Raw genomic sequence first — 27,649 nt, forward strand, 5'->3', positions numbered from 1 at the left:
AACATAATTAGTGTATCATCAAGAGGCTCTGTATATCCTTCCTGGAATAGCCTTCCTGGCCATTCATTATCAGTAAAGGTATTTGTATCCTTTTTATTACCCTCCACTTTTTTCTTCTTTTTAATCCTTTCCAACTAGATTTTGGATGCTGCCTGCTCATGCATACGTAAGGTTTCTCCTTCAGTGCTCTAAGTTTCCACATGAGAAGTAGGCCCCCTCTCAAATCCACAGCAAGCTGTTGTAGGAGTTCCTACCACGGGTCACCTGAGATGAGGTTCTGCTGTATCTCACATGAAAACAAATTATAACAGTAAGACAATGCAACACACACATTTTGATTAATATGGCAAACACAGGGTCCTGCAAATGCTACAGAACTCAGTGTAGTGTTTACTACACCATATAATGCATTGTGCTTGCCCCTGGAAAGTCTCCATAACAAGATCTTGGTAACAAATACTGGCAGATTTAAGTTGCTGTTGATTACGGTAGTCATGGAACATTTCCAATGTGGCTTTGCTAAGCATTAAAAAACATGTAAAAAAAAAAAAAGAAAAAAGAAAAAATCTGAGCCCTAGATCAGAGGCATATGGGTGTAATCCTTATCTGCATGAATGATAGGTCAGCATGGAGAGGTCAAGTCATTAAAATGCAAATGAAATTAAATCTGTGGTAGAGATAAAATTGCCCTCAAGAGGGATGAAAAAAGAGCTGTTAATAACACCGTAAGAGTAGGATATCTGCATTGTATATTATGCTATACTAAGTGCAGTTGGAGACAGTAAACCTGAGAAAATGAACAGGCCCAAGCCATCTAGATGGAAGGTGAGAGTAAGGTAGGCAGCCACAACAGCCAGAGACCATACGTCCCAGTTCACCTTGGCAAAAGACTTGTGGCTGACGGAGCCAGTTTGCAATACTGCCAGTGTGAGCACCAGAGCACAAACTGTGTAGTGAATTTGCATGGTCTCAGGGCTGAGGCTTGTCAAGTCTTCTTTGTTTGAACTGGTTTTGACCCTCTGTGGAGTTACAGTTATTCTTGGTTTAGCTCTAACAGCAGTTTTTCTAAGGAGCAGGTGGCTATATCTAATTTGTCTTACTTTTGCTTATCTTTCTACAGTACAATCATAATTTTTAAAAAGGCAGTAGAAGGAGGCAGTTATTCTGTCTAGTTGTATCTATGTGACTCTAGCATAATTTGGCATAGTTTAGAAGAAAACAGATAGGAGGTGCCTTGAGAAGTGAAGACACAGGATGTTGTAAAGAAGAGCTGATGTGAGCAGCTATAAAGGTGACCAGGTAAACCTACTGACAAAGATGGATATCTACTTAAGCCAGTCCAACCTCTGCTAAAACCAGGTCTGAATTCAGACCTGCATCCTCTTAAAGTATATTTGCTTAATTTGAGTTTCTAGCCAGAGAAACTTCAGAATATCTCCATTCTTGTCTCCTTCCCTCACATGATGTTCCCATTTCCATCCCCACTCCTTCTTGCTTGCTGCAGACTCTCCTCTCCTATCATAGGGACACTATCCCAGGTGCCTTGGTGACTGAGTTCATTTCAAAGCCAGCCAGTCTACTAACTGCTGTTTCAAAGGCTAATGCCTGGGACTGAAGATAGGAGCAGAAGAAAACCATCTTCCAAGCCTGTGTCAGCCCTCTGTCACTCCACAAATACAACAGGACAGATGAGCATTGGGGACACAGCTGGTTCTTAGTCAGGATGGCAAATTCACCCTACTCACATCCCACTGAGAGGGCTTTACCTCTGAGCCTTAGCTCTCTCTTCTGTGAAAAGCAGTAAAGACCTTCCCATCCTTTGGAAAATATCTTACAGTCTAGTAAGTTCCAAAGAAGTAGGAACCATTGTTATTACTGAAGAGGTGTCCCAGTGCATGCAGAAGGGATGGGGAGGGTACCACCTCTATGGCTGTCAATGATATAAGAAATCTAGCTGCTTTCTAAACAAATGGTTACTTTTGCTACTACTTCTCAAACGAGCAGAAAAACAGTGGCTACTCAGCCCCAGGAGGATGGAGAGCCTTCAGGCATTGTAATTTCAGGGTATCATAAGCTCCCCTAAAATGCAAATGAAAATATAAGTGTCTCTGTGAGCTAATGAGTCCCTAAGCCTCAATTCCAACTAGCAGCTGCTTGTCACAATTTTAAATCTGCTATGCAAAAGAACCCAGAAGCACAGCTGCATCTGAAGCAATATTGGAGACAGAGAACTGATGCAAAGAAAGATGGGACATGACCTAGAAGAGTGGGTGGAAAAATTTGTGACTGCACAGTCTTCAAATGGGCCAAACACAAAATGTTTCAAATGAGGGGTGAATAGGGCTTTCTGCTGCCAAGAATAAATGCCAGTGGCTGCAAGAAACAAGGCTTAAAGATTGTCTTATAAAGGGAGGTAGCAACTGATGACTGTAGCCTGGGGCTCCTCACAAGTCTCAGCACATCACGGTTCTCTTTGATGTTCTTGCCAGCTGCCAATAGCTCTGCACTCATGTTCGGCTTTCTGTCATGCACAGATCTCAGTCTAGGCCAAGACAACAAGGAAAGAGTGGCTAATAAAGACTGGGCAAGTTCTAGTTTTCTCATTGTGTACAGAAAGTGATAGAGCTCCGACCTAGCAAAGGAGCTACACATATGCTTAAATTTTAGCCCATGCTTTTTGCCTTACTGATGCCAAGGGTGAACTTTTGAAATGCTTTGTTCAGCTAGGGACTTGGATATATTCTGACAGACTGTAACTTAAAGCATCTCCAGATTAAAGCCACAAATCATCAGCTGGGATCACAGGAATCCCATTGGTCTTCATCCTCTTATGCTAAACATCCTAATTATTCAGCTTGCAGAGAAAATAATGCCTTAATATTGAGTTAAAACTTACACTGTTAAGGCAAGAACCAAGACAACTGCTAAAAGCTGATGCTTCCCCCCCACCCCTTTAAAGTCTGTGGCAAGGCTGACAGACAGTGACTTAGAGACAGATGGAGAGATGGGGGGAGCTGGGGAACAGGTAGCAGCACCAAAATAGCTCTTTGAAGTGTCATTTTTGCTTAGAGCCAGAAACAAAGCCCCAGCTTCAAACACGATGAAAAAAGAGATATCACTAATAGAGAACAACTTGAATGCTCTTGAGGTAAACCTTGGTTGAGTGCCATGCCTCAACTATGACTAGGACAATCTGATTAATCCTTGAGTCACTTCCATCCCGTTTTTTCCTTTTGTGAACACCAACAACAAATTTCCAGTTATTCAATTTTAAAAGAACAGAACAGGTTCACTTGTTTTGTGAACTCAGTGCACTGTTCTCCAGTATAGAAAGAACTCTTCTCCCACCACCATGTAGGCAACCTACACACAAGGCAACCTACACACTACATTGGCCACAACTGCTGGGAAATCACACCTCCTCCTAACACCTGGCATGAAAAAAAAGGGTTTAGGTGCTTTTGCAGAATGGAATACAGAATTAAGAAGATCTGCCTGCCTCTTTAAGCTGGGAACTTGAAGTGCTGTTAGACTGGTGAGCATATTCAAAATAAATGAGTCACTTATAAGTTTATGCCAGTTACCCCTGTTCAAAGAAAGTGTGACTGTGATGGACAGTCAGAAAGAGGGACAGTATATTCACAGCAGCTTCAGGCAAATGTTCAAGGGACCTACCCACAATGCAAGCCACTCTAGTCATTTTTCAGCTCCTGTAAACCATACTTCTCTTCTTGTGAACATGGCATCTTAGCTACTTTCCCCGTATCCTCACCTCTCATCTTTATTATGTTGCCCCTGCATAAGATCAGCCCCTTGTTGATCCTGACAAGGGTTCTTGAAGCACAACTGATGATCCAGTTGAGAAGGACAAAGAAAAAAGAGGACTATCACCATTGTTGCTCCCACAGACCAGCTACAGGAACATCCATTCTCTGCTTGCATTGTCAGATAACTTGCCTTTGCATTCACACAGCTGAAAGAACCAAAAGAAGTCCCCCATATGACATCTCATTTTCATTCCTGCCCTGGTGGCAGTTTCTAGTTGTGCTGCACTGTCTCCCTGTGTGGCTGCACTCTCAATGTGAAGGTGTAAGTACCCAGAAAGGGCAGTGGAGATAATGAAAACATAAATAGACTCATAGGAAACATCCTTGAACTGCTTTCAGTTCAACAGCTCCGATTCTAACTCTAGTGTGGGCCCCTTGGACACACCATGGAGCAGAAAGGCTGCTGCATCTCTGTGCTTTCAGCTCATCACCCAAATGGTGTGGCTGTGGAAGATAATTCCCACAAAAGAGTCTGCAGGGAATTTGTCTGGTATCTGGCTGGCATTCTGAAGACTTTCTTCCGGCTTTGGAAGTGAAAACTATGTGAGAGGTCTTTTCCTCCCACTTCACCTACCTCAGCTTAAGATGTCTCCAGTGCAGAAACACTCCCTGTACTGTTTCAGAAAAAAACCTCTCCTGCTTGTTTCTATAATTTCTCCAGGTGACTGGTATACATATACAGCACTGAAAAAGTTAAAGGGAGCTGCAGCATATAGAAATGCCTCATGCTGGTTATGTCTTCCTTTCTATCAAAATACAAAGCAATGTCCCTGAAATATGTGAGACCACATCCATGCTGCCTCTTACGTACTGAATTAAGGCTAATATGCCTCCTGCTTTAAATGCTACACTTTAAGAGCACACTACGCCTTCGAGAGGACTTCCATACTGATAGAAGGCTTTAGTTTGCTCAAGAAAAGAGGACCAACATCTATCAAACCTGACTGAAGAGCACAAAGAGAGAGGTAATAGCAACAGTTGTAACATGCAATAACCTGCTCCTTGCACCTATAAAGGATGCAATACATTAGAACACATAACATAGATAACAGCTTGGTTTATTGGCTTGAGTGTAACACCAATTTCAAACCTTATGGATGCTTTGCCAGCATTATTATCTAAATTCTAGAAGATTAGGGGCACGTCTCAGTTCCAGGATACCCACAGCTCCAAGGCAGCTAATAATACAAGACCAGTCAGACTCCAAATTCTGCTGGCAGGATACCTCCTCATTCCTCTCAAAACCTTCTCTAGTCTCACAGCACCCCTCCTTGTTCCATTTGTCTACCAAACTTTAACAGGGGCAAGCAAAAGAATAAAAGGGTAAACTGTTGCAATGAAGCTATAAAGCTGACTGCTGGTTAGCAGACATGAAAGCAAGAACAGTCCTTCTTCTTTTTGCAAACATTTTGAGCCAACCTAAATTAGGTCTGTAGCTGTGACCATTTAGGGCCTTCTCCAAGGAAGACAATCCTAATGGGATCCACCTCAGCTAATATGGGCATCCAGCACATATGGTAAAGGAACATTGCCTGTGCTCTCTCCATTCTCCTGAAGTGAAGCCAGTGCCTCTGGGAGGTCCCTCAGAAGGTCAGTTAATGTTGCTTCTTTGAGGGGACCTCAGAATCTGCCTGTTAGCTGTGTTAGTTGTATCCATCAGTGTGTTTGCAGAAGCAACAATAAAAAGCCTCCTGGAAACCACTTGTATTGCTTTGTTAATTCTGGAAGCTGATGCACAATTGATTTGCTGTCAGGTTGGAAGGATGGGCTGCAGGGAGAGTGTTCTGCAAGGTCTATCCCTCATTTTAATTAATCACTTGAATGACAACATGGACACATCCCATTGTTGCAGTAGTATAAGTGTAAACTTGGTAATGTAAGGAAGTAAGAGATGCACGGCCTGTTAGGAGACAGAATACTTTGCATTACCAGGGAAAAAAACTGTGCAGCTTTCAAGCACACCAGCCTTTCTGCAGTTCTTTATTTGGATGATGGCAAGCTAAAAGGGGCTGCCATACAGGGCAAAATTAGCATTACAAGTGTTCTCAAATAATGGCATGAAACAGACGGCGTGCAAAACCAAAGTTGTCTACCAAAAGAGGAATATTCAAGTGCACAAGTACAGGTACACTCCATGCAAGGGAGTGGGGACTCACTGACAGTTCTGCTGGAAAGGAGACGACAGAGATCTAAACTATTGTCACAGCTAAGGCATGGAAGACACTAGAAAAATGAGACTAGATTAGGTTTTGTCCTGCCTCTACAATTATTACAAGATCATGATGAGATGGAAATCAATGCAATGTGCCAGGAAATAGCTCATATTGCAGATTAAAGAGAAGAGCTGCTAAATGCAGCTGTCCCTCATCCTGACATAGTGTGAGTGTATCAGGCAGCAAATCAGCCCGATGTTCTGAGTGATTGTGTTCTGCTGAAAATGTTTAAATGACCTTCACCCTGTTCCTTTTATTGGTGGCCAGAATATACACCAATGCTGCATTTCATTCTTCTCTAGCAAAGAACTACCACAGATCCTGTTAAAGACTTCATTATCACCTTTTGGGCCAGAGAAGGAACACATAGGAAGGAGTTGTAAATGCTCCCCAGAGGTGCTGAGATCTGCTTGAGGAAAGCACATCTTTAAAATGTTACATAATGAAACAGTCTCTAGTCAAAATTATTTGTGTTACTTTCCATTGTCAAGCTGGTCTATCCATTTGAGTGCTGTAATGAGCTTGTTCAGGAACTTCAATGCTTCAGCTGGAAAGTTACACAGACAAGTCTGTCACAAGTTAATTAAGCTGAAGTTTAGATAATGATGAACAGCTTTTCATTACAAACGTATTCTTCCACCAAAACCAGTTCAACTCTCTGCATCCTTCGATGTCGTGGTGGCTGAGTGGTCTGCAATACACAGCCACATATCTGTGCTTGCGCTTATCTGTCTGACATAGATCCTGCAGCAGTGAAACCATAGCACCATTGTTTTTTTGGATAGACCATCACAGCTGAAGTCCAACCTACTTCTGCCATGACACTGCACTGGAAAACTAAAGGCAGTTACCTTTAGTTACCTTACCCTAAAAAGCAGTAACAGTGCCACTGCCTGTCCAGTTGGTTTCTTCTCACACATTTGTGGCTACAGCCACAGTCTTGGAAGAAAGGCATGTTGGGTTCAGGCATACACTCTGCACTCATCAAATGACTAAATATAACCATACTGGTACACATAAAGGTCAGTGTAGGTATAAGCCAGATTGAGCTTATTAAAACCCAGAGGCCTGCTGACAGTACATGAACAGTGTTGAGAAAATGTCTAACTGCCATTTGGGACCAGAAGTCAATGACATGCCAGGAATGAGAGCTAAAGGAGAAGTAGCTCTGCTTCTGACAGCAGGCTAAGGTAATGGTGGACAGGGAGAAGAAAGCTCTCTGCTCACAGCTTCTGTTCCCCAATATTCATCAGGGGCCCAGAATATGCAGTGAAACAGATAGGACTTCCTATATTGCCTTTGAAAAATTATGTAATCCAACAGCCTAGAAAGGGAGAAAAATCCCTGGATAGGCATTTCTGCCTCATTTACCAAAGTGGCACGTGCTCATGACCACAGAGTCAGCTAAAAGCCAGCCAGGTCTCCGAGTTGCTGGTTATATGTGTTAGGCTTTCTATCCTTGAGCAAAAAAAGGCTGCAAGTGTAGGCCAGCTTCTCCAAGGAGAAGACAAATTATGACAGTGGTCCTCTCTCCTCTCATTGCCCCAATGTGTGCTTCTTGGTTTGATTTTGAGAGCATGGGAGTGGATTCAAATAAGAGGGAAAAAAAACTAAAACAAAACAATAAACCCTGCTCTGCCCAACACAACTGATTTCTTATTTTTTAAAGAGCAGTTATTGCCAGTTTTAACACATGTCTTAGTAAAGATTGACTCATTGATTGTCTAAAGATTGGCTCCCTTATAAAGGTTTTGTAGTTAAAGAAAATGGGAATAGGGACCTTGTTAAAATGAAAGGTCTATTGAGTATTCTGCATTTCAAGCCAGTTACTTCTTACCACTTTCTCTATTTGGCTAATTAAAAGGTTAACAAACATGAACAGTGAGCATTTGCCAGAACATAAGGAACCTCAGGTCTCTCTGCTTGAACCCTGAACTGAATTTAAATACTCAGAGAATTTCAGTGATATAATCATGGCAAGTCTCTGATTCCCTGGTACAAACTTGCACATGGAATGAAAATTATGGGGAATGGTGGATAACAGGGATTGTTTTCCTACCTCTGAGCCTATTGTTCTCATATAATCAATACAGTCAAGGAAGGGTTCCTTTTTGCTCATATTCAATGCCCTGTACAACGGTACTCCGCAGTTACTGTGTGCACACGCTAGTGGGAGGCACAGAGAGGTAACCTTCTCAGCAAGGCTAGCAGTTTAGCAAAGCCAGCCTGGCAGGGTTTTTTATGGGGCAATGGACACATCTAACAGATGGCGAGAGAGAGGAAATGCCCTCTCAGCACAGAATGGGTTTTCAAAGGGTGCCATGGGCTTTCCAGGAGGAGAGATCTGCTGGAATTGAGGTTGTGATCAGGCTCCATCAGCTGTGGTCCATGGTGCAGTACACCCAGCAGCAGTACAGGGTACCCTGCCACCATTTGAACAAGGTCCTGCGCTTACTGCTGGAAGCTCCGAAGCATGCCCTGTGCATAAAGGAGCCCATTCTCTCCCCATCCCAGGTCAGGATGCACATTTTTGCCAAAGGTCACCATGCTTTCTCATTAAAGCCAAGGCCAGGTCTTTCTCAGGGAGAGCTGCACATACATTGCCCCAGTATAAATTGCTACAGTTCCACTGTGAGTCCAGTTCATTACAAAATTACCATGTCATCATGAGCAGAGACAGAACCAAAGCTCACTGGATGAAAGTCTCTGATAGCATTAAGCCCTAATACTTATGTTCCACTGGCAGTTCACACCCACTCTTTCAGAAACACCATGTGAATATTAGCCCTGTAATCCAGACTGCTGAGCTGTGTAAATTCACAAGGTTTCATTTGTCTTCGTTCTCACTGATGGGCCCAAGAAGGACCTGGCTCTAGATAACGGCAAGTACCAGAATCTAGGCACATGGTTGTAGGGAAGAAGTTGCAGCAGTCCGAAGAAGGGTAACAGGTTTATTGGTGGACAACTGGAGTGCTGAGCCCTTGAACAAGATTTGTTGTTTCATTTCCTCCCTTCCATCGTTGTCCTGATAAGAGGTCACCAGGAAGAACAGACCCCAGCATTTCTATGAAACACAGACAGCAACTCTGGCAGTACCAAATAGCATTAGCAAAATGTCAGGAGATTCATACTGTTACCCCTTACCAGCTGCACAGTTAAAAAATGAGTCACCAGGTGCCTTCAGAGAGCAGCTAGACAGGAGCTTGCATGACAAGGAAGACAGGCAAGAAAGCAATATCAGGGCCAAGGCCTGCCTGTCTTTCTCACATGAAGGACTATGTAAAGCATTCCTGATCCTGTGGGAGTGAGTAAACAAACAGATCCCCTCTGTTCCTCCTCAGAGCACAGCAGCAGTCCTGAAGTAGCTGAGACAAGGGGTGCCAATGAGATCCTTCTGCTAGGCACCACATATTAGATGAGGAATACCACACAAATAGTCTGATCCTGGTGGATACATATCAAGAAATGGTTCCTAAGCTCTCCTGTTAAGTGGTTTTAGTGCTATCTTAGCACCAAAGTAAAACAAAGAGAGATAACATCCTGACAGGAGGCTTCATGAAATGAGGAAAAAAATACTGTAAGATAGGCCAATGTCCATGTCTGTTTGTGTTAGCTATTGAGAGAGGACAGAAAATTAACCATGAAAGTCAATATAAAAGCACAACATGGAGGAGATGCAGAAAAGCATCTGAAATCATGTGCAAGTGTGTCTCGGATGCTTTCAAATTTCAAATGGCACTCAGAGCATTTGAAATCAAGTGTGGCCTTCCCCTTGATGTCAGTTATCTTTAAGTCAAGGCCTTCGAGGGCCTTCAAGGCCCTCAAATTACACAACTGGCTTTTATCTTCTGGGGTATCTCTGATTAATCCTTCCCAGTGGAGGAAAATTTCCCTATAAAGATGAACAGCACTTCATTCCTACAAACTATCTGAAGATAGAAGAGTGTGATCTTTCTCAAGTGAGCTGCACTTGGAGCAGATCTGCCTCTTGTCATAACCAATGAACTCAGCCATCAGCCTGGTATAGTGTCCCCCAGAATATTTGCATACTGCTTCCTTACCAGCCCATTCCTCCCTAATACTGGGACGTTCAGCACAAATACAGGAAGGAGGTTTTTCCCAGGCCCTTCTCCCTGAGCTCTTCTCTGATCTCTGAGGAACTTCTTTAAGCCCCAAAGTATCAAAGCCAGATTTTGGCACAGATGGCTACTTCCTTTCATGTGTTGCTGAAGGCAAATAGGAATCCAGGCAGGTAAGGAGAGCATCCGTTTCACACTGTATAGAACAGACTTTGCAGCTCTGAGACTACTTTCAGAGACTGAAGTAGTAAGTGAGCAGAAAGATAGCACACTACAGCTGAACTTGGGTAATGGGACTTTTCAGAGGAGGACTGGGTAGGCTTCCTCTGTTCTGCCAGCAGGAAATGTATTTACAGCATCAGTTTTCCACACTGTCAGAGATAGAAATAAGAGCAGAATGCCAGCTGCTTTTTCACCTGGCAAAGTCATCATGCTTGAATGTGCAGGTGGCAACAGTGTGAAGGCATGCTGCTCAGCTGCAGGTGATGTGATAATACAGCAAGAAGCCATGCCAAGCATCCAGCCCAAAAAGACAGAAGGTAGTCCTCCCACCACTTGGAGTCCATGCATAAATCTGGTGCTGTGTCCCATGCACAGCTTCATCCCTGCTGAAGATATCTACCTAGATTTGACTCTACATGTCTTCAGGGATTAAGAGCTCTCATTGGATCCTTTCCCTCCTTGGACTTCATCAGAAAATAAATTTTACTTTCCAGGTTGTCCTGCACTGAACAGATTTGCTTTTGTTCTGTTCCCTGAGCTTTAAGTGAGAGGAGAAAACAGATAAGGAAACACATACAACACTGAGCCAATGTCAGTTTCCATTAAATACAGTATTCTTTAGCAGGGACCACATGTTACCTGGCTGTCATGTCCTTAACCTGAAGGATAATTCTGTTACCAAAGACTGTGTAACATGTTGTTTTCAGCTGGATTTTGGTCACCTCCTTTGCAAACTCTACCTAGATGACTTATTTGCCCTCCTGATGCCTCTGATGATTTATTAGAGAATTTGCACGTACATTAAAATTAGAAATAATACACATGTCAATGTGTTTCATGGATTCACTTCAAACAAAATATTAAGCACACTGTCACTGCGTTTTGCTGAATTCAGGCTTATTTTGGATTTGAAGCTTATTTTAAATCTTTTATAAATTAGACCATTACCCTTTTTTTCTTACCATGAAATGCACAACTTTCCATTGAAACACTCTTGCATTCCCTACCACCAGCCAAGGCTATTGTGAAATGTCTGTCACCCAAAAGCTACTAAAACTAATGCTTCTCACTTAATCCCAACCATAATTGCCAGCTAACCAACAAGGCAAAAAATAAATTACTTTATCAACTCCAGTCTCTTTACATCTGCTTTATTCCCAACTGTAATACAACCAGTTATAATTGAGTTGCAGTTTAATCAACTAAGTGGGCCACCCCGTGAGGAAAAAGGAAAAAAAAAAAAAAGAAAAAAGAAAAAGAGAAAAAGGAAGAGAGAATCTAGGTCGCTCTGTTCTTAAGACAACAAAATAGATAATTGCTTCACTCCAAAGCATCCACGCTGCACTTGGGGTATGTTTGAGATTTTCTGTAACTAATACCATCTCTGGGTTAGCCAGCCGCTCCCTAATAATGTTCCTCAAATGCCTCTTCTGTGCACATCCAGCAGTGGAGATGGTAGATCTGACCTATCCCTTTCAGACTGCATGGAAACAAGAAATACTCCAACCCATGAGATTTTGAGCGAAGGGGAAGAAAAACCCTGTGATTTTTCTACTTGCATCTGCAAGAAATTAGTAGAAATGCTGGTCTTCAGCTGCTGTAGACTTGACAGATATCTGTCAAAACAGACATGTTTAGAACAGCCGAAATTTGTAAATTACATTATGCTGTATCAGAGCAGTGCCTATGAGGGCTCAGGACTCTGTGGTGCAGAATCAAGCCCTGGGTTTCACTGGTCATCCAGAGCTTGTCTCTGTTGGGCTAGATCAGCTCAATTGCTGTCTTTTAATTAGGACTAATTTTTTAAGCCTAGTAAAAAGGCTTAAAGGACCTTTATGTCCTTAAAGGACATAAAAAGGATCTAGTCTTCTACATTACAAAGCAAGATACACACTAAAGTGAGCCCTAAAATATCAGACAAATAACCACGTAAGAACCAGCAATAAGACAGCAAGTCTACAAATGAGAGAAAAAACAATGGGTGTTCTTAACTCAGGGTGGCCTTTTCACAATAGTTGGCTGGAGTTAAAACAGCATTGAAGCTGACATAGCCTGCATTTAACCTGGGGAGAGGATTCAAGTTGTGAAGCAGAGTTAAAACTGTAGCAGCTTTGTCTTCACTTTAGACAGTGTGGAAGCAGAACACTCTTGTCTGTGGTGGTGATCAAGAGGATGTGTTTTACCCACCTATTTTAAGCAACTGTTAGCGCAGCTGCCAGCATAGCAGGAACCCATGTATACTGTCTTGGAGGAGAGGAACTGAGGTCCAGGCAGAAGCAGTACCACCTGAAAAGTTTTACCAGATGACAAAAAGCAAAACCAGAAGTCCCAATCAAGCTCCTTAGCCAGGAGGCAAGTCATTGTCTCCATGACAGAAGAACTCAGGCCACAAGACCAGAAAAGGGAGCACCTTGACATGGTGTTCAGAGAGATGTGAATTGCACTGGGATCTCTGCCTGGCAAAGTGCTCGCTGGCAATACAAGATGCACAGTCAGCAGAAAGGGATGGCACATTCCTCTTCGCTTCCAGAAGCCAACATCTTGCTATGGCAGTGATCTGGTGTCCTACCATCTGCCTGTGTGCCCTTGCTGAAGGTTTCCTTTGGGTAGGCACTCCTGAAGTAATCAGGCAATTTTAAGAAAACTTGGGTGGAAAGTTGTCAGCCATGGGGACTGAGCCTCACAATGCTACAGGAGACATTTGAGCCCAAGGGATTCAGTCCTGCATATAAAACATGCCTCTTCTCTTGGGTGCTAAGCCAGCATAAGGCACCCTCCTGAACTGCCTACCTAGGTAGAGATTTAAGTCATACCGGAATGTGAGCTTGAGTCTGGGATATTCCAGGGTAGAGAGCAGAAGCATAAAGTGAGGAGCATAAACAGAGTCTACCAATCTGCTACCTCAAGTAAAATAGTAAAAATTGGTACCGAGGAAGACAGAATAACTTGTTCTCAGACAACAGTGCAAAACTGGGGGGAGATTCCAGGGAAACACCTAGTTCTGAAATTATTTATTTCTCAAATGTAGTGCAAAACAAACAAATGAACAAATCTATTGAAAACAGCTGCTTCCCTGTGAACTGCAGGTAGAAGCTACCACAGAGGGAAAATTTCAAGCTATGCTTGTTATGTGAAATTCAAAATCTCCGCATGGGCTGAAACACCCCAGCTGGAAAAATATCCAGTGTAGCTGTGAGCTTGCTTTACTCAGAAGCAACTTGACCAGCTATTCTAGAAATGACTTTGCAAATCCACCAAGTCCTTTGAAATAAAAATAATTTTCAATCTGAATCTGATAGTTGATTTCAGATCATCCTTGGAGCAGTGAGATGATACAGCTGGCAGACCTCTCATATGGACACAACAGGGCTAAGAAGTTTTCAGAAAAGGGAAAATTAACCACAACTCTGCAACAACCTCACCCAGAGGGGCACACTGCTGGTTTCCACTGAGCTGGGCCGGACCCCTGGACACCATGAGAAACTATCACATATTGTAACATCAAAATTGAGTGTAAAAAATAAACCTCTTTTAAAGACGATTTTGTTATTGTGGACAGTCTTACAAGCAGAGTCAAAGATGTTGTGTGCTTTCTATAGAGGTACTCAGGATAGAAAATTATTTCCTGCCTCACTGGCCCTACCTCTCTGGGCATGCACAATTACACTGGTACATTATTTGAAACCCACCTGAGACCCAGCTTCCATTTCTCCCTGCTTCCCCCAGCACCTCTCTCCTCTTCTGCTAGTCAGAAACACTCTTCTAATTCCTGACTCAAGTACATTCATGGCCAATTTATTCACATTATTCTTTTACCAATGTTGTCCTTCACCTTAAGTAGCTCTTCCTTCACTGCAGTGTTTACCTCTCTCATGTATTTAGAGAGAGCAGTTGTGTCCCTTCTTAACCTTTTTTGTCAGCATTTTAATGCATCTCCATGTAATTATAAATTTCCTCTTTCATACTCCTCTTAATCTGTCACTGTGCAGCTTGGCTGACATGGAACAGGAACTGCTGATATTTAAACTGTGCAGTAAGAAAAATACAGAGGAGAAAGTTACAATTGTCACAAGTATTTTAAATATACAGAATGCAAAAAAAAAAATTAAAAAATACTTGTCTATTTTTAATGGAGACCGGGACTTTTCTAAACATTCTCCCAAGCAGCTTTATTCCCAGCTAGAACTATGCACAGGAGCAGCTATGTTGATGTGCTGGCAGTTACTAAAACCTCTGAATAGTTTCTCCTTCTTCTCAATTCTTTTTTTGTTTATATGTTGTTTGAGGTTTTTAAATTAAATTTATTTTATCTAATGAAAAAATAAATCTGAAGGAAACTGCAAAGAGAAATCAGTTCATTCACAAAGAACAGAACATTTCACCTAGTCAGAGGCACACATTGATTCAGGGAAGAGTGGCATGCATACACTTAAGCATAAAATAAATGGCTGTCAGATTAAAAATACATCTGTTTGGATATGATGTCTTAGTCTCATGCAGTCTTTCAGGTTTGTGATGAGTCTTTCTCTTCTTGATGGTTGAGAAAACACAAACTGTGTGTTTAAAAGCTTTTCATGAAAAAACATGTTTCAGTAAAACCTTTCCAAAGTCCTCTTGCATATTAAAATTTTAATTAACACATGCATTTTCAAGGAATTTAATGGACACATACACTTCTGTCCTAAGGGACAGGCACCTAAACAGAGACCAGGCAGTCCCACACAGTTTCTGCCCCTTCATGGGACGTGCAGCAAGTCTCACACTACATGCAATAGTTTCACTGCCAATATCAAGTCAAGGTCAAACTTTGAAGTCCATTAAGTATGCAAGTTCACCTCTGCCAAGCACCAAGAAGCAGAAGGAGTGACAAAAGGAAAAAAGAATGCTATTCCCTTCCCATGAAGAGAAGGGCAGTGTTGAGGTGTCCATCAGTCACACTTGACTCTGTCCTGCTCTTGGGGTAATGGAGCTGCATACCGCTTCCTACATAAGAGGACCGTGAGAGACACCATCTAACCTAGAGAGCAAGTGACCTTCCCAAGCACACCCACGGTTCTCCCACAGACGAAGCCAGCTGTTGGGCAACCGTCTCCCACTCAGCTACCTTAAACACAAGGTTCAAACTTCTTTTCTGCTGGTCAACTTTGCCTGTGCTAGCCAGCAAAAAAGAAGAGGTGGATCCAGGGACACAGAGACATGGCAGTTCAACTATCTGCCAACCTAAGCATTGACACACATTTCTTTGCCATCCCTTTTCCTTTAATTGTTGTCTGCCTTGCCCTTCATTGCTCCCATTCTCTCAGAAGAGAAGAGTTATCAAAACAGCTCCACCATTCCAGACTTGGGTTTCTTTGCTTCTTTCTGTATTTTCCACAGAAGATAATTCACAGCCATTTGAATCCCAAATTTCTGTTGATGTTGCATGTTTGACATTCCTTCAAGGTCAGTATCACTGCAAATAAGCCACAAGACTCAAATCATGCTGCAAAACCATAAGTAGCTGCTAAGCAGCTTCATTCTTGTAGGTAATGATAAATTCAAATTGTAAGAAGATGCACATCAGAGTCAGCAGATTAAATTTATTGTTTGTATTAATGCATTTCTGCAGTGACAGCACTCACCCAGTTTGAAGTCAGCTCATTTAAAACTGCAGGGAAAAAAAAAAATATCAATTCTCGAATTGCACAATGTGATCATCGATTTGTCCCTAGTTGAGAGAGACAATTTGTTTAAAGTATTTTGTTCCTAATATGGACTGTGATTTGTACCAGAGTTAGGAAGATCACTAGTAACTTTTGCCATGTCTGTAACTTTAGCTGTTACCCTTTAGCAAGCCACATGACCATCTGCTGAGCAACCTGTGGAAATTCTCAGCCTTCTCAGCAAAGCTCATATTCATACACATACTCCAGCCACTAAAGCCAACCTGCAAGAAACAGAACTGACTATATCCAAGCTCTCACAATCAAGCTGTAGGTGAGAAAATAACACAGCAACCAACATAGTTCTCAAAGCCATAACTTAGCAAATGTTTAAGGTTCTGTGTAGCCTTGAGCAAGCATTTGATTTCAGTACATGGAATGAGTACACAAAGGCAGTGCACAGTTGCAACCTCCCAAAGAGGAGCATCCAAGGCTAAGGCAGAGTGCTTTCTGCCCCACCACTGAAAGTGGAGAGTCAGAGAACTTGGAGGAGCCTCAGCATACTGCATCTGCAGCTGTTGGAAGTGGGAGTAGAAATTCTGCAGCTTTGAGGGAGTAATGTCCCATAGTCACCACTTTATGAACCATATCCCCTCTCCAAGGGCCTGAAAAACTGTGGATCCCATCCTAGAGAATACTAGAACCTGTACCTGTCTCTGAGTCTCAGCACAAGCCTCTATTCCCTCTCTTTCCTCTCTGAGCACTATCACATAATGTTTGAAGGCAGGACCATGATGTTCAAACAGAAGAGTATGCATTTGCTTGTAGCCCTCTGACAGGAGACAAGCCAGTGGCAATACACTAGAGATCTGTCCCTCTCTTTCTGTCAGCCTTTCCTTCTTACTGCCATTCCTCTTCCAGGCCTCCTTAACAGTTTTGTGGCCTTCAAAAACTGCTGGAGAACTTCTAATCTCCATGCAGCTGCCACAGATTTCATACTGCAATTTCGCATGCAAACGTCTTGCTGCTAGAATGGATTTTTGTGCTGTTGGTTTTGGGGTGCTCCAGAATGAAAGAGACATTCCTGTCCTCCATAAGGTCAGGGTGCCTGTCTTCCCTTAAAAATGGAGAGCCTTTGCAGAGATTACCTAGGCCTTTTGGAGCCCTGTACATTACTGCAGTGCTAACAAACACAAACAGTCCATACACTCTCAACTTAACAAGATTTCTAAACCCATGTAGCCCTCATGGATTTGATTTCATAGTTTTATCTTCACTTCTAATCAAAGCACAAAACCCTCCCATGTACATCAGCATTTACGTACACCAGCCCTCTCTAATGGCTGTGCTTTTGCCAGCGCATGAGCAAGTGAATAGGCCTCCACAGCTAACAGCTAAACTACAGTCTAACCTTCCCTCTCCCTAAGGACCAACACAAAGACAAATGAGTAGCTTATATTTTCAAAGTCCCATTTCACAGGGGTCTGAATAACTGTAATGCATCATGCACTAGACTCCTGCCCAGCTCCAAATCCACTGCTGCAGATAGTGTTTCCTATGCAACGCAGACCACAAATTCAGTGCTGACAAACTATCTGTCCCAAAAGCATGTAGCTGGCAAGAAACTACCATTTTCTCTGCCTCGATGAGAACCAACTTCAGTTATGAAAGGTACAGAAAAAGAAAAGCAAGAAAGATTCAGGTATACAGCAATAGCTGTTAAAATGAAATGTATGCAGAACTTCCTTTGAAGTGGACAGAGAATCAAAGCGAAGCGTTTTTTGTTCTGTCACAAAGGAATCCTAAGTAAACTCCCTAATGCATGTGAAATTTCTGTATTTCTCCCTCTCTCCCCTCTCTAAGAGAGAAAACTTCCTGCTTATCCATGTCACTCCACTCCAAGCAGGCTCTTGGCAAGCAGATACTCAGCTGGAGAAATCTTAGTTAAGCTCTTTGTGGCGTACCTCTACAATCATCAGGCTGAAGGTTGCTCATTTCCTCCAAGGATACTAAATAAACACACTCTGCTCTCAGTGCCTGCTTACAAAGAAGACAAACAGAAGTAAGATCCCAGCAGACACAAGTGAGAGCATTTGTATGATTCTAACAGCAACAGGCCCAACAGAGGCAAGCAAACATAAAAGCAAGGTTTCTCAAGAAAGGCACAGAAAGAAGGACCTGGCCAGTTTTCCTCCTCCTGGTTTGGATCATGGATGGGATAAATCATCTGACCCTCACTATAGTTTTTTCACTGGTATCATCTCCACAGTCAATGATCCACTTTCTTGGAAGACATCTTGCTCCTTAGTTTTAATGGGAATTCCTGAAGAACAAACTAAGCCCTACAGGTTGCCATTGGAGGATCTGGCATCAAATAAATGAACAAGGAAGACCCAAGACTGGTATAGATTAATCAGCCTTGAACAGCTATAGAACCTACATTTGCTTTGTTTTTCTGGAAGCACTGAGACACCTACATGGGATTTTCCCTTCTATCCTTGTCTCTGCAACAGACATCATGATTGCACTCAACTTAATCCAATTTCTTGAAGAAAATCTCTTTGCTAGCAGTATGCATTAGAAAAAAAAAGGCCTATAAAACCATTCTTTGTGAAAAATGTATCCATCAGATACCAACACTACCTCTTCATCTTCAAAATGTCATTAAAATGCATATACTCAAAGCATCAGACAAAAAAAAAACTATCCAGAAGATAATAATAATAGATCAACAACACAACCATACTACACACTGAGTCTGCAGAATTCATCTTATACTCTTACTCACTTAAGAATTTATAGTACAGAATAGTACAGTTCAGTGGAAGGGACCTACAATGATCATCTACTCCAACGGCCTGGCCATTTCAGGGCTGAACAAAAGTTAAAGCATGTTAAGGGCATTGTCCAAATGCCTCTTAAACACTGACAGGCATGGGGCATCGATCACCTCTCTAGGAAGCCTGTTCCAGTGTTTGATCACCCTCCCAGTAAAGAAGTGTTTCCTAATGTCAAGTCTGAACCCCTTTGGCACAGCTTTGAACCATTCCCACACATACTGTCACTGGATCCCAGGGAGAAGAGATCAGCACCTCCTTCTCCACTTCCCCTGCGCAGGAAGCTGTAGAGAGCAATGAGGTCGCCCCTCAGCCTCCTTTTCTCCAAACTAGACAAACCCAAAGTCCTCAGCTGCTCCTCATAGGACATTCCTTCCAGCCCTTTCACCAGCTTTGTTGTCCTCCTCTGGATGCATTCAGGTACCTTAACATCCTTTTTAAATCACGGGGCCCAGAATCGCACACAATATAGGCAGAAGTTATCTGAGAACAAAGGTAGATGGGCCCCCAACATGTACCACATGCTACAGTGGGCTGGAGACCTGTCTCATCTCAGATTCTCCAGTCTTTGTGATTTGAAAGCACCTGACTGCAAAATAAAAGGCCTCATGTATCACAGGTTTCAAGGATTACAGGCAAGAGAGACCCCAGAAGTAAATTCCAGCACTACTTGTGGGCACTACAACTTGCAGTTCTGCATCACAGTTTCTATCGTGCTCCATGACCTCATACATTAACATAAACAGTGGTGCACGGTCTAGCTGATGCATGAAGTCCCAGAGCAGGAGAGGCTCAGCAAAGGACTGCAAATATGAGAAACAAGAGGCTGAGTTGGAGGAGGAGAAGGCAAAAACCACTGTGTTTATTTCACTGTCTGTTCCACCCTAGACAGGTCTGTATTGCCTCTAACTGCACGCTATCTCACTTTCTCCTCCAGGGACAATCAAGGACTTAATCCCCACATCATAATCCCCCCATCACCACATCAAAGTGAGGCAAAAGTGGCAGCAAATACACACTTCATAAGCCACACAGAAGGCCGCTGCTAAGATACTGTTAAACACTAGTATGGTTTCCATTCAGGCTTATCTGGCATTCACACACACTCACATCTTCACTAATGTAAGCTTAGCACAGGGGCTGCTTTTTCAGAGCTTATGGACAGTGACTTAAATTTCATTATCTTCAGGAGGGTTTAAATCTCTGCCTGCCTTCAAGAACAAGGGGATTCCCTCTGGACTGAGTTTTGTGGTATACCTAGCTGAACCAAAGCTGCCAGTAAGGGACATGAAGTAGGCAGTCCCCCCCTGCTGACATATTCCAGATGGCAATCTGCCTACAGTATTTTAAGAATCCTTATGAACCAAAACAAGTCTTCACTGAATCTTGACAGATAAAAAAGTGAATGCCAAGCAGCAGTCCTCACTCTAAGCTGCTGCCAATAAAATAGAAAATCATGCCTGTAATATAGCCCAGTGAATATCTATCCAGAAACTCAAATGTACCCTTCCTCCTGATGGGCCTTGCATTGCACAATGAATTCAAGAGGTACTGGCAGCGTGAAGAAGAAATTTAGACAGTACTGTCATGTGCATCATTATATATGAAATGAGTTACATGATTAATCCACAGGCTGACATTAGGAAAAGTCGCTATTTAAGGCAGGCATCCCAGCTAGACATTCCTCCCGTCTGTGGTAATAAAAGGAGCGCATTAAAAGGGCCCTGCACAACACCATATAATACAGTTAGAGCTATTGTGGCTGTTCTGTGTATCCATATCTTCACAGCCTTCTAGTCTGCACTTCTAGTGTCCACTTACAGAAATGTAAGAAATCTCTCTCTTCAACCACATCATATCCCCTCAGACAAATCCTTCTCACCTTCCCATGGGCTTTCCCTTTCTCTTTTTCCATATGAAAATGCATAAGACCCTTGGCCTCAAGTCTCCCCATAATAGGATGACAGCCAGCAGTTTCATGAAGTTTAGCGTCTCTTCTACTTCAGTCCAGTTCCCCTATTTGTGCAAGCCACCAGTGACAGAGGAAGTGAGTGTAGCATGACATGGGAGTCAGATGTTAATGCACTCCTTGCTTTCACATAAACCTATGAAGAAATAAACAATACCCAGTGAAAAACACTATGGCTAAATTCCTCCAGGGACCATTTCAGGTCCTCCACTTCCAGCTTTTTCCTGGGAAGTCATACAACTTGGTCATGATGACAGTGCTCTAGAGCTCTGACCTGGCTTGAAGAGCACTCCTAATGTAAAATGTAATCATGAAATCACTCTGGTTGTCTTCATATAGTGAACTGTCACAGGAACAGCAAAGTGACCAGTCACCCTGGCTACACACCTATGTCAATGTCTGCTGGTGTGGCAGGGTCAGAGGTACAAAAGTATCCCTTTGCTGTCTCTGTTGTAAGAAATCTCCCTTTGCTGTCTCTTCTGTGGAAGAAGCAGCAATTTGCAGCCTCTAAGTTTCCTCTTGCTATTTTCTTCTTGTCATCCTACACAGCTAATCAGCATCATGGCTGCATTTCATATCTATGGCGTCTGTCATTGGCAAACAGTAAATTGAGTAACTTTCACACAGGGTGCTGAAAGGTCTGAGGAGCACAAAAAAGCCACAACAGCAAATTGGTCAAATAAGCTAATATTTTATACTGCTTTTCCTGGACCACAGTCCTCACTGCTAATGAAAGGCTCAAGGATTTCACCTTGAAGAGGGCAGGGATTTGCAAAGACACATTTCAAGCTTCTCAACCACCAGGCAAAGGCTCTGCTGCCAACACTAGCAGCAAAATGCCAGTGCTGGCAGCACAGCAGAGGATGGCCTTCTGCTGCACAGAAACAGCTGGCTTCTGCAGACCCCCTTTAGCAACAAGTCAGAGAAAGAACATGCTCTACTTCAGCAATACAATAACCTGCCAAACTGATTTCACAAAACCTAAATCCCCTAGTCACACAAACTTCCAAACAAAGCAACTCTACACAACATAACTGCCTTTCCTTGCTTGCTAACTTAGCTCACCTACGTTTTAAAACACCTTCCTGCCTCCTTCTCCTCTGATAAGCAAAACTCTAAGGAAAAACAAATCTGATTGTCCTGTGCCATTAGAGACAAAGGAAATGTCTTCACAGATTGCTTCAAAAGCAATGGGAAAACCCCACAGGAGTGTTCTGCTAAGACTACTGCTTATTGTTAATTAAGCAGAGTATGAGACCTCCTCTTCCTCAAGAAGGTGAGTGAGGAGGCGGGAGAGAAATTATGTTTTCCTTCCAGTACCTCCTTTGATCACTCCAGTATGATGAAACCTGGTCCCAAAGTCCTCATATGCTTCAGAGCCCTCCACAGCCCTGTCCAGCAGGAAAAGGGCAAAAGCACCCCACCTGCAAACAGTTCTCAGATCCAGGCTCTTAGCTACCATAAGCTCTGGCCTAAGCCCCATTTTGGTGCTGAATGCTGGAAAGAAAAAATGCCACGTCCATAATGCTCAGACAAGGAAACCAAATTGGCTCCCAGTCTTTGTGAGGTGTCCCCAGCTGAGATAGTGAAAGGGTTAAGCTATCATAGCTGTAGGTGGTCTGCAAGGAATATCTATAGCAAGTTTGATTCTCTGTAAATTGGAGGGGACCTTATTGACAAAATTGCAATTGTTTTTCTTTCTTCCAGGAGTGCTAGAAGAGATTTTGAGGATGGGATAAGAACTTTTGCACCATTCAAAAAATCCCAAGCAGACAGCAAAATTAATTCAGAGGTGTTCTGGGAAAAGCCACATTAAACTAAAATCAAAGAGTCATTAAATCCACAGGAAGATCTCCCTGAAACTGGGGATAATAAAAAAGCTCACTAGCAGATCACATCATGTATCCTAGCCAAAGCAAGCCTGTCACCCACCAGAGGTTTCATGCTTTGCTCAGTTTGGGCATCTCCTTCTGGATGTCAGAGCTGGAAGACAAAAGAGTTCTGGCCCCATAATTAAGGAAACAAACTGTAACCTTTAGTCCTTGGCTTGCTGTGCCAGTGCAGCCAGATTGCATGCTTGCTTCAGCTTGGGCTTTAACTCCAGTGAGAAACAAGTGTCCAAAACGACCTTTACTTTCCATGTTATATTTGGTCTGGGAGATCGTGTTTTTCCTCTTTGAAACTATTTCTAATTTAAAAATAGGTCTCTGCTTAATGAATTAATATTTTCTGGATTTTACCATTCTGCAGAGACTTCTTCTTTTATTTAGTAAGTGGGCAAGTTCCAGACACGTTTTGCTAACACATTAAGTCATCTGGCAGAAGAGCTGGTGCCCTGGGCAGCATCTTGACATACATCAGAAACTCAGGCTTCACCAAAAGATGCTTTTTGAATTTGCTTTCTCAGCAACTCCTGTTATAATGCAAATCCTGACCTTGGCAATTATGTTAGATGAATGTCTGCCCAGAGTAAATGCTGCATGGGCAGACACTGCTTCCAACTCAGGCTAGTCACTAAGCTGCAAGAAATGGCATGCATCTCAGCTGTTACTCCTTTGCTGCAACCCTCCTCCCCCCGCCTTTAACTGCAGTCTCTAAGCAGTTACTTCCCTTTAGTGGATTCATGGATCTCCAGCTGCAGTGGCTAAACCTCCAGTTTGCAGGTACACTTGTTCATTGCTGTGCAAGCAACCTTATTCACGCTGTAGCGAACACTGAAAAATCCGCTCTTCTCAAAACTATTTCTCCTTCAAAACAGGCACTGATGAGTAATGAAATGTAACTGAAATGTAACACTGCTACCATACAAAACGTTATTTTCTCACATAGGTATCTTCATATCTTGCTATTTTGTGCAATCGAATTAGACCCTTTCTTCTCCAGTTTGATCTTCCCATTCAAAACACCCCAACTAAAACTTAGGTTGCTTGCTCTACTCTTAACTGTGAGAATTTTGCTCCCCGGGTGAAAAAAAAAAAACCCTACAGTTCCTTTGCTTTCAAAGATGAAATTCACGTTTCCATGCCATGGGAGAGAGTCCTGCAGTAAATATTGAAACTGCATATGACATCGATAACACTATACATGAAACATTCCCACAGACCCATGACTCTACAGTTTCTCCAAAGGAAAATGAATGGAAAATGCACACATGAAATAGAGTACAAAAGAGAATTATCAGAATCACCTCATCAACTTCCCCTGATGCCAACTATTCCAGTTCCCAACAGCAGCCAGCATTCAGCATCGTGTCAGTGACAGCTTTGTTTTGACTGAATGCTCAGGCCAAGCAGCCCAGAAAGGCAGCATAACTGTGGCAGAATGAAGGAATCTCATTCCCAAATACTTCTGTGTTGTTTTCAATTTCTCTTCCCCCACACCACTTCCTTTTCTATTTCCTACCATTACGTTACAACAATTCGTCACACATGGAAGGAAGTATATTGAAACCATGTAAAAGGCTGGCCTCAGATCCAGGTAGAGTGTGTGGGGATACGTTGTTACTGTTTCCCTGATTATTGTGGCAATATTCTTATTAAAAATAACCCTCCAAATACCAGGTACAAAATTTTCTGCACTGGCCATATTTTGGTCAAGGAGTGGCCAATGTTTGGGGGAGGATGAAAAGGGGGCTCACACACACACACAAAATGCTACTCTTTCTTTGGGTTTACTCTGGCTAAACCTGTCTGCAGCCTTTGTAATACCTGCCTCAGTGACATGGCATGAAGCAAAGCAAGACCTGCTGACTGTACAGCATATGCAGCCAGCTGGTAGGGTGGATATGGATATGCAGCCAGCTGGTAGGGTGCCAGATCAGGCATGACCCAGGGCCTGCACACCTTGTGTGGGAGGTCTCTCCCTTGACATGGGGCTTTGGTCTCTGCTTGTTGCTGCCCTCTCCTGCTCAGATTCTTCAAACACTTGGCTCTGGGATCATGAATCAGTGCCAGGCACGTTCTTCCAGGTCCCCAAACAGCTCTTCCAGCTGCAGACGCTACCAGAGGCTCATAGGCAGTCCATCCTCTCTCTTGCCAGGTGCAAAGGGAAGGGGGGGAGGGAAGTAAGGCCCCTCATGGGCCAACCGCACTTACCTCCTAGAGCTTGTTTCATAACAAAATCCATGGTGATGGCTTAGGGGTGCCGCCCACCCTCACACCTCACATGCACAGAGACCAGGAATCCTTGGAGAGCAGTCTGCAAAGAGGCACAATCAAAAGAGGAATGGTGTCTCTAGGAGGAGAAAAGGCTGATGCCTGGTCTTTCTCAGCTCTCTCCCCACAGCTTTCTTCCCCTTGTCTAAGTGCAGGCAAGTTTCCAACCCCTCCATCCCTACAGACCCTGGCTTTGCAAGACAAGGCAGCCCCTGGCTGGGGAGCAGAGCTGCATGCTGGCGGACGGGGAACGGGAGCGCGGAGGAGGAGATAAGAGGACACGGTGGTTCCCCCGGCCACCAGGCAGGGCAGGTGGCCGGGAGCGAGCCTGGAGGAGCAGTGCGGCGCTCCTCTTGGCTTGTCTCCTGCAGACGGGCAGGAAGGCGTTAAACCTTTGAACTTCCTCGTTTCCCCGCCTGCCTCTCGCCCACTCGGTTTTCGGAGGGCTAGCTCCGGAGTGGCAGCTCCGTCGGGCACCGCCGAGGGGGCATTTGAAGGTGAAGCGCTCCGCAAGTGCCCGGGAGGGCAAGAGGGGAAAGCTGGACGACTCGGGTGCGGATGCAGCCCGGCCGGCGGGATGGAGAGCACGGATGCGGGGCAGGGTCTCCGACCCTAACCCCTCAGAAACCTCACCCAGAAAGACCCCAGAGCAATGCTAGCGAGGGCTGCACCTCCTCAGGAAAAGCCGGGACGGCTCAAGGTTGAGACCGGCCGGCCCCAGGTGCGGCACAGCAGCCGCGCCGCGCAGGCTGCTGCCTCCCTCTGCTGGCCCCGGCCGCGGGGAGCGGCGGGCTCGGCTCAGGGGCAGGCTGCCGTCCCCCGCCCGGCACCGGCTCTAGTATCGGCTCACAGCCGTGCCGCGGGGCTGCGCGGCCCGCCGGCGCCTGGGAGGACGAGGGCTTCCCCCATCCCTGCGTGCCCGCACCCCGCCTCTCCTCGCTGCCCTTCCGCACGCCGGCCGGCACGGCACGGCCCGCCCGCCCCGGCGCCGATACCTCGCTCGGCGGCGGGCGCGGTGCTGAGCTGTGCTGGGCCGGTGGCAGGTGGGTGCGGCGACTCCCGGCGGCTCCTCCCGACTGCTCTCCGCTCCTAGAGGCTCCGGCCGGCGCCCATGTGCCTGAGGGCTGCCGGGGAAGTTGCGGGCGCGGGGTGGGGGAAAGGGAATGAGTCCAGAGCTTCTCCCTACTTTTCCCCCGCTCCCCTCTTTTTATCACAGGATTTCCGGACCATCCCACCGACACGGTCCCTCCTTCCTCCTCCCCTCGTTGCGGGAGCTGGGCTCTCTCCCTCCCCCTGCCTCCGGCTCCCCCGCCCCTTCCCTGCACAGCCCTCGCCCCTCGATGCTCGCGGAGGAGGCCTCCAGCGCTCCCCAAACCCTCGGAGGGGTGCGTGTATTTGTATGCATGTCCCCCAGCCCATTCCCGGCTGTCTGTAGCAGCCAGGTGTCCTTGTGCTTTGCCGTGGGGGAAAGAGGGAAGGTTGTCAGCCCGCTGGTGCGTTTTGCAATCGCTTCCTTGCACCTCCTCGAGCGTCAGTGTGTGTGTGTCAGGGGAAATCTGCAAATACGGCTTCCTGCAAAAGGGGGAGGGTGGGAGAGCGATTCGCGTCCTCTGTTCTGGGTCCTTCCCGGAGATCCCCTCTCATCCCCTAGGTCCTGGAAGGAGTTGGAGAGGCAAGGAAGAAGACGGGGAGGGAGCAGAGCCTTCTCCTCTCTCCTCCTTCGCCTCGGATTTTACTGCGGACGGAGAAGGATCGCCGGCTGCTCGGCTCAGTTCTCTCGCTATCCAGCCGTGTTTGCAGCCCAGGAGGAGGCGGGGGGTGGGGGTGGGGGCGAGGATGGGGGTCCCCTTCCTGCGGTTGCCGGCTGAAGGGCGCGAGTGCAGCGATCCGTTATCGGGCCCGAGTTCGAGACGGCATCTGAAGGTGAGGAGGAAGGAGATGCGTGCAGTGCGAGCGCTATGTGGCAAAGCAGAGCAATACCCCTTCATGGCACCGGCAGCCACCTTTAGGGATGTCGGCAGCTGGCTTGGGGCTGGGTGGGGAGGGGACGAGCTCTGCTGCTGATCCGCCCTCCTGTCGCCAGCAGGAGAGGTGGGACAGCAGCCCCAAAGCAACCGACATGGGGCTAAAAGGGAGGAGGGGGGACGCGGAATGGTGCTGGCAGAAGTGGGAGGCCGGGGGTGGGGGAGCAGCGGGGCCGGCATCCTGGGGAGGTGCTGGCACAGCCCGTTGGACCACCTCGTCTGAAGGTCATGGAGGGCGCCGAGGCCGCACCTGGCACCGCGGGAAAGGCGTGCAGGTCCAGCAGGTATAGCAGGCAAACCAATCCCTCTCGGGGAAGCAATGCCGGCCACCGGGGCTTCGCAGCCTGCAAGGCTCTCGGGTGCCAGCTGCAGATGCGTGAGGGCATGCTTCTGTGCTCAGGACAGCGTCCATCCACCTGGGTCTGCCTCGGTGCCCCAGTGCCTGTCAATGTTTAAGAGGCAAATGGTTAATGCCCTTAATAACATGCTTTAACTTTTCGTCAGCCTGAAGTGGTCAGGCAGTTGGACTACATGAACATCGTAGATCCCTTCCACTGAGCTATTCTGTTCTGTTCTGTTCTGTTCTGTTCTATTCTATTCAAAGAGCTCCCAGAAAGCCACTTTTCCAACAAACACTAGTATCAGCCTAGGAAGCTCAGCTGGGTAGGCACATGCTACACTT

At 45.0% G+C, this 27,649-nt stretch overlaps 1 protein-coding gene across 1 annotated transcript in view; it reads right to left on the reverse strand.

Annotated features, from left to right (window-relative positions):
- The window catches only part of CPLX1 (complexin 1), a 117,803-nt gene extending 91,658 nt beyond the window's left edge, over positions 1–26,145 (reverse strand). The window contains exons 1-2 of the mRNA XM_075488256.1: positions 25,939–26,145; positions 24,884–24,986 (exon numbers count right to left, since the gene is read on the reverse strand). Of these exons, the coding sequence (XP_075344371.1) occupies positions 24,884–24,914 (31 nt within the window). The 5' untranslated portion in view covers positions 24,915–24,986; positions 25,939–26,145. The remainder of the gene's footprint in view (positions 1–24,883; positions 24,987–25,938) is intronic.
- Between the last annotated feature and the right edge of the window lie 1,504 nt (positions 26,146–27,649).

Source organism: Mycteria americana, chromosome Z (assembly GCF_035582795.1).
Source record: "Mycteria americana isolate JAX WOST 10 ecotype Jacksonville Zoo and Gardens chromosome Z, USCA_MyAme_1.0, whole genome shotgun sequence".
In the NCBI taxonomy this organism is placed as follows: Eukaryota; Metazoa; Chordata; class Aves; order Ciconiiformes; family Ciconiidae; genus Mycteria; species Mycteria americana.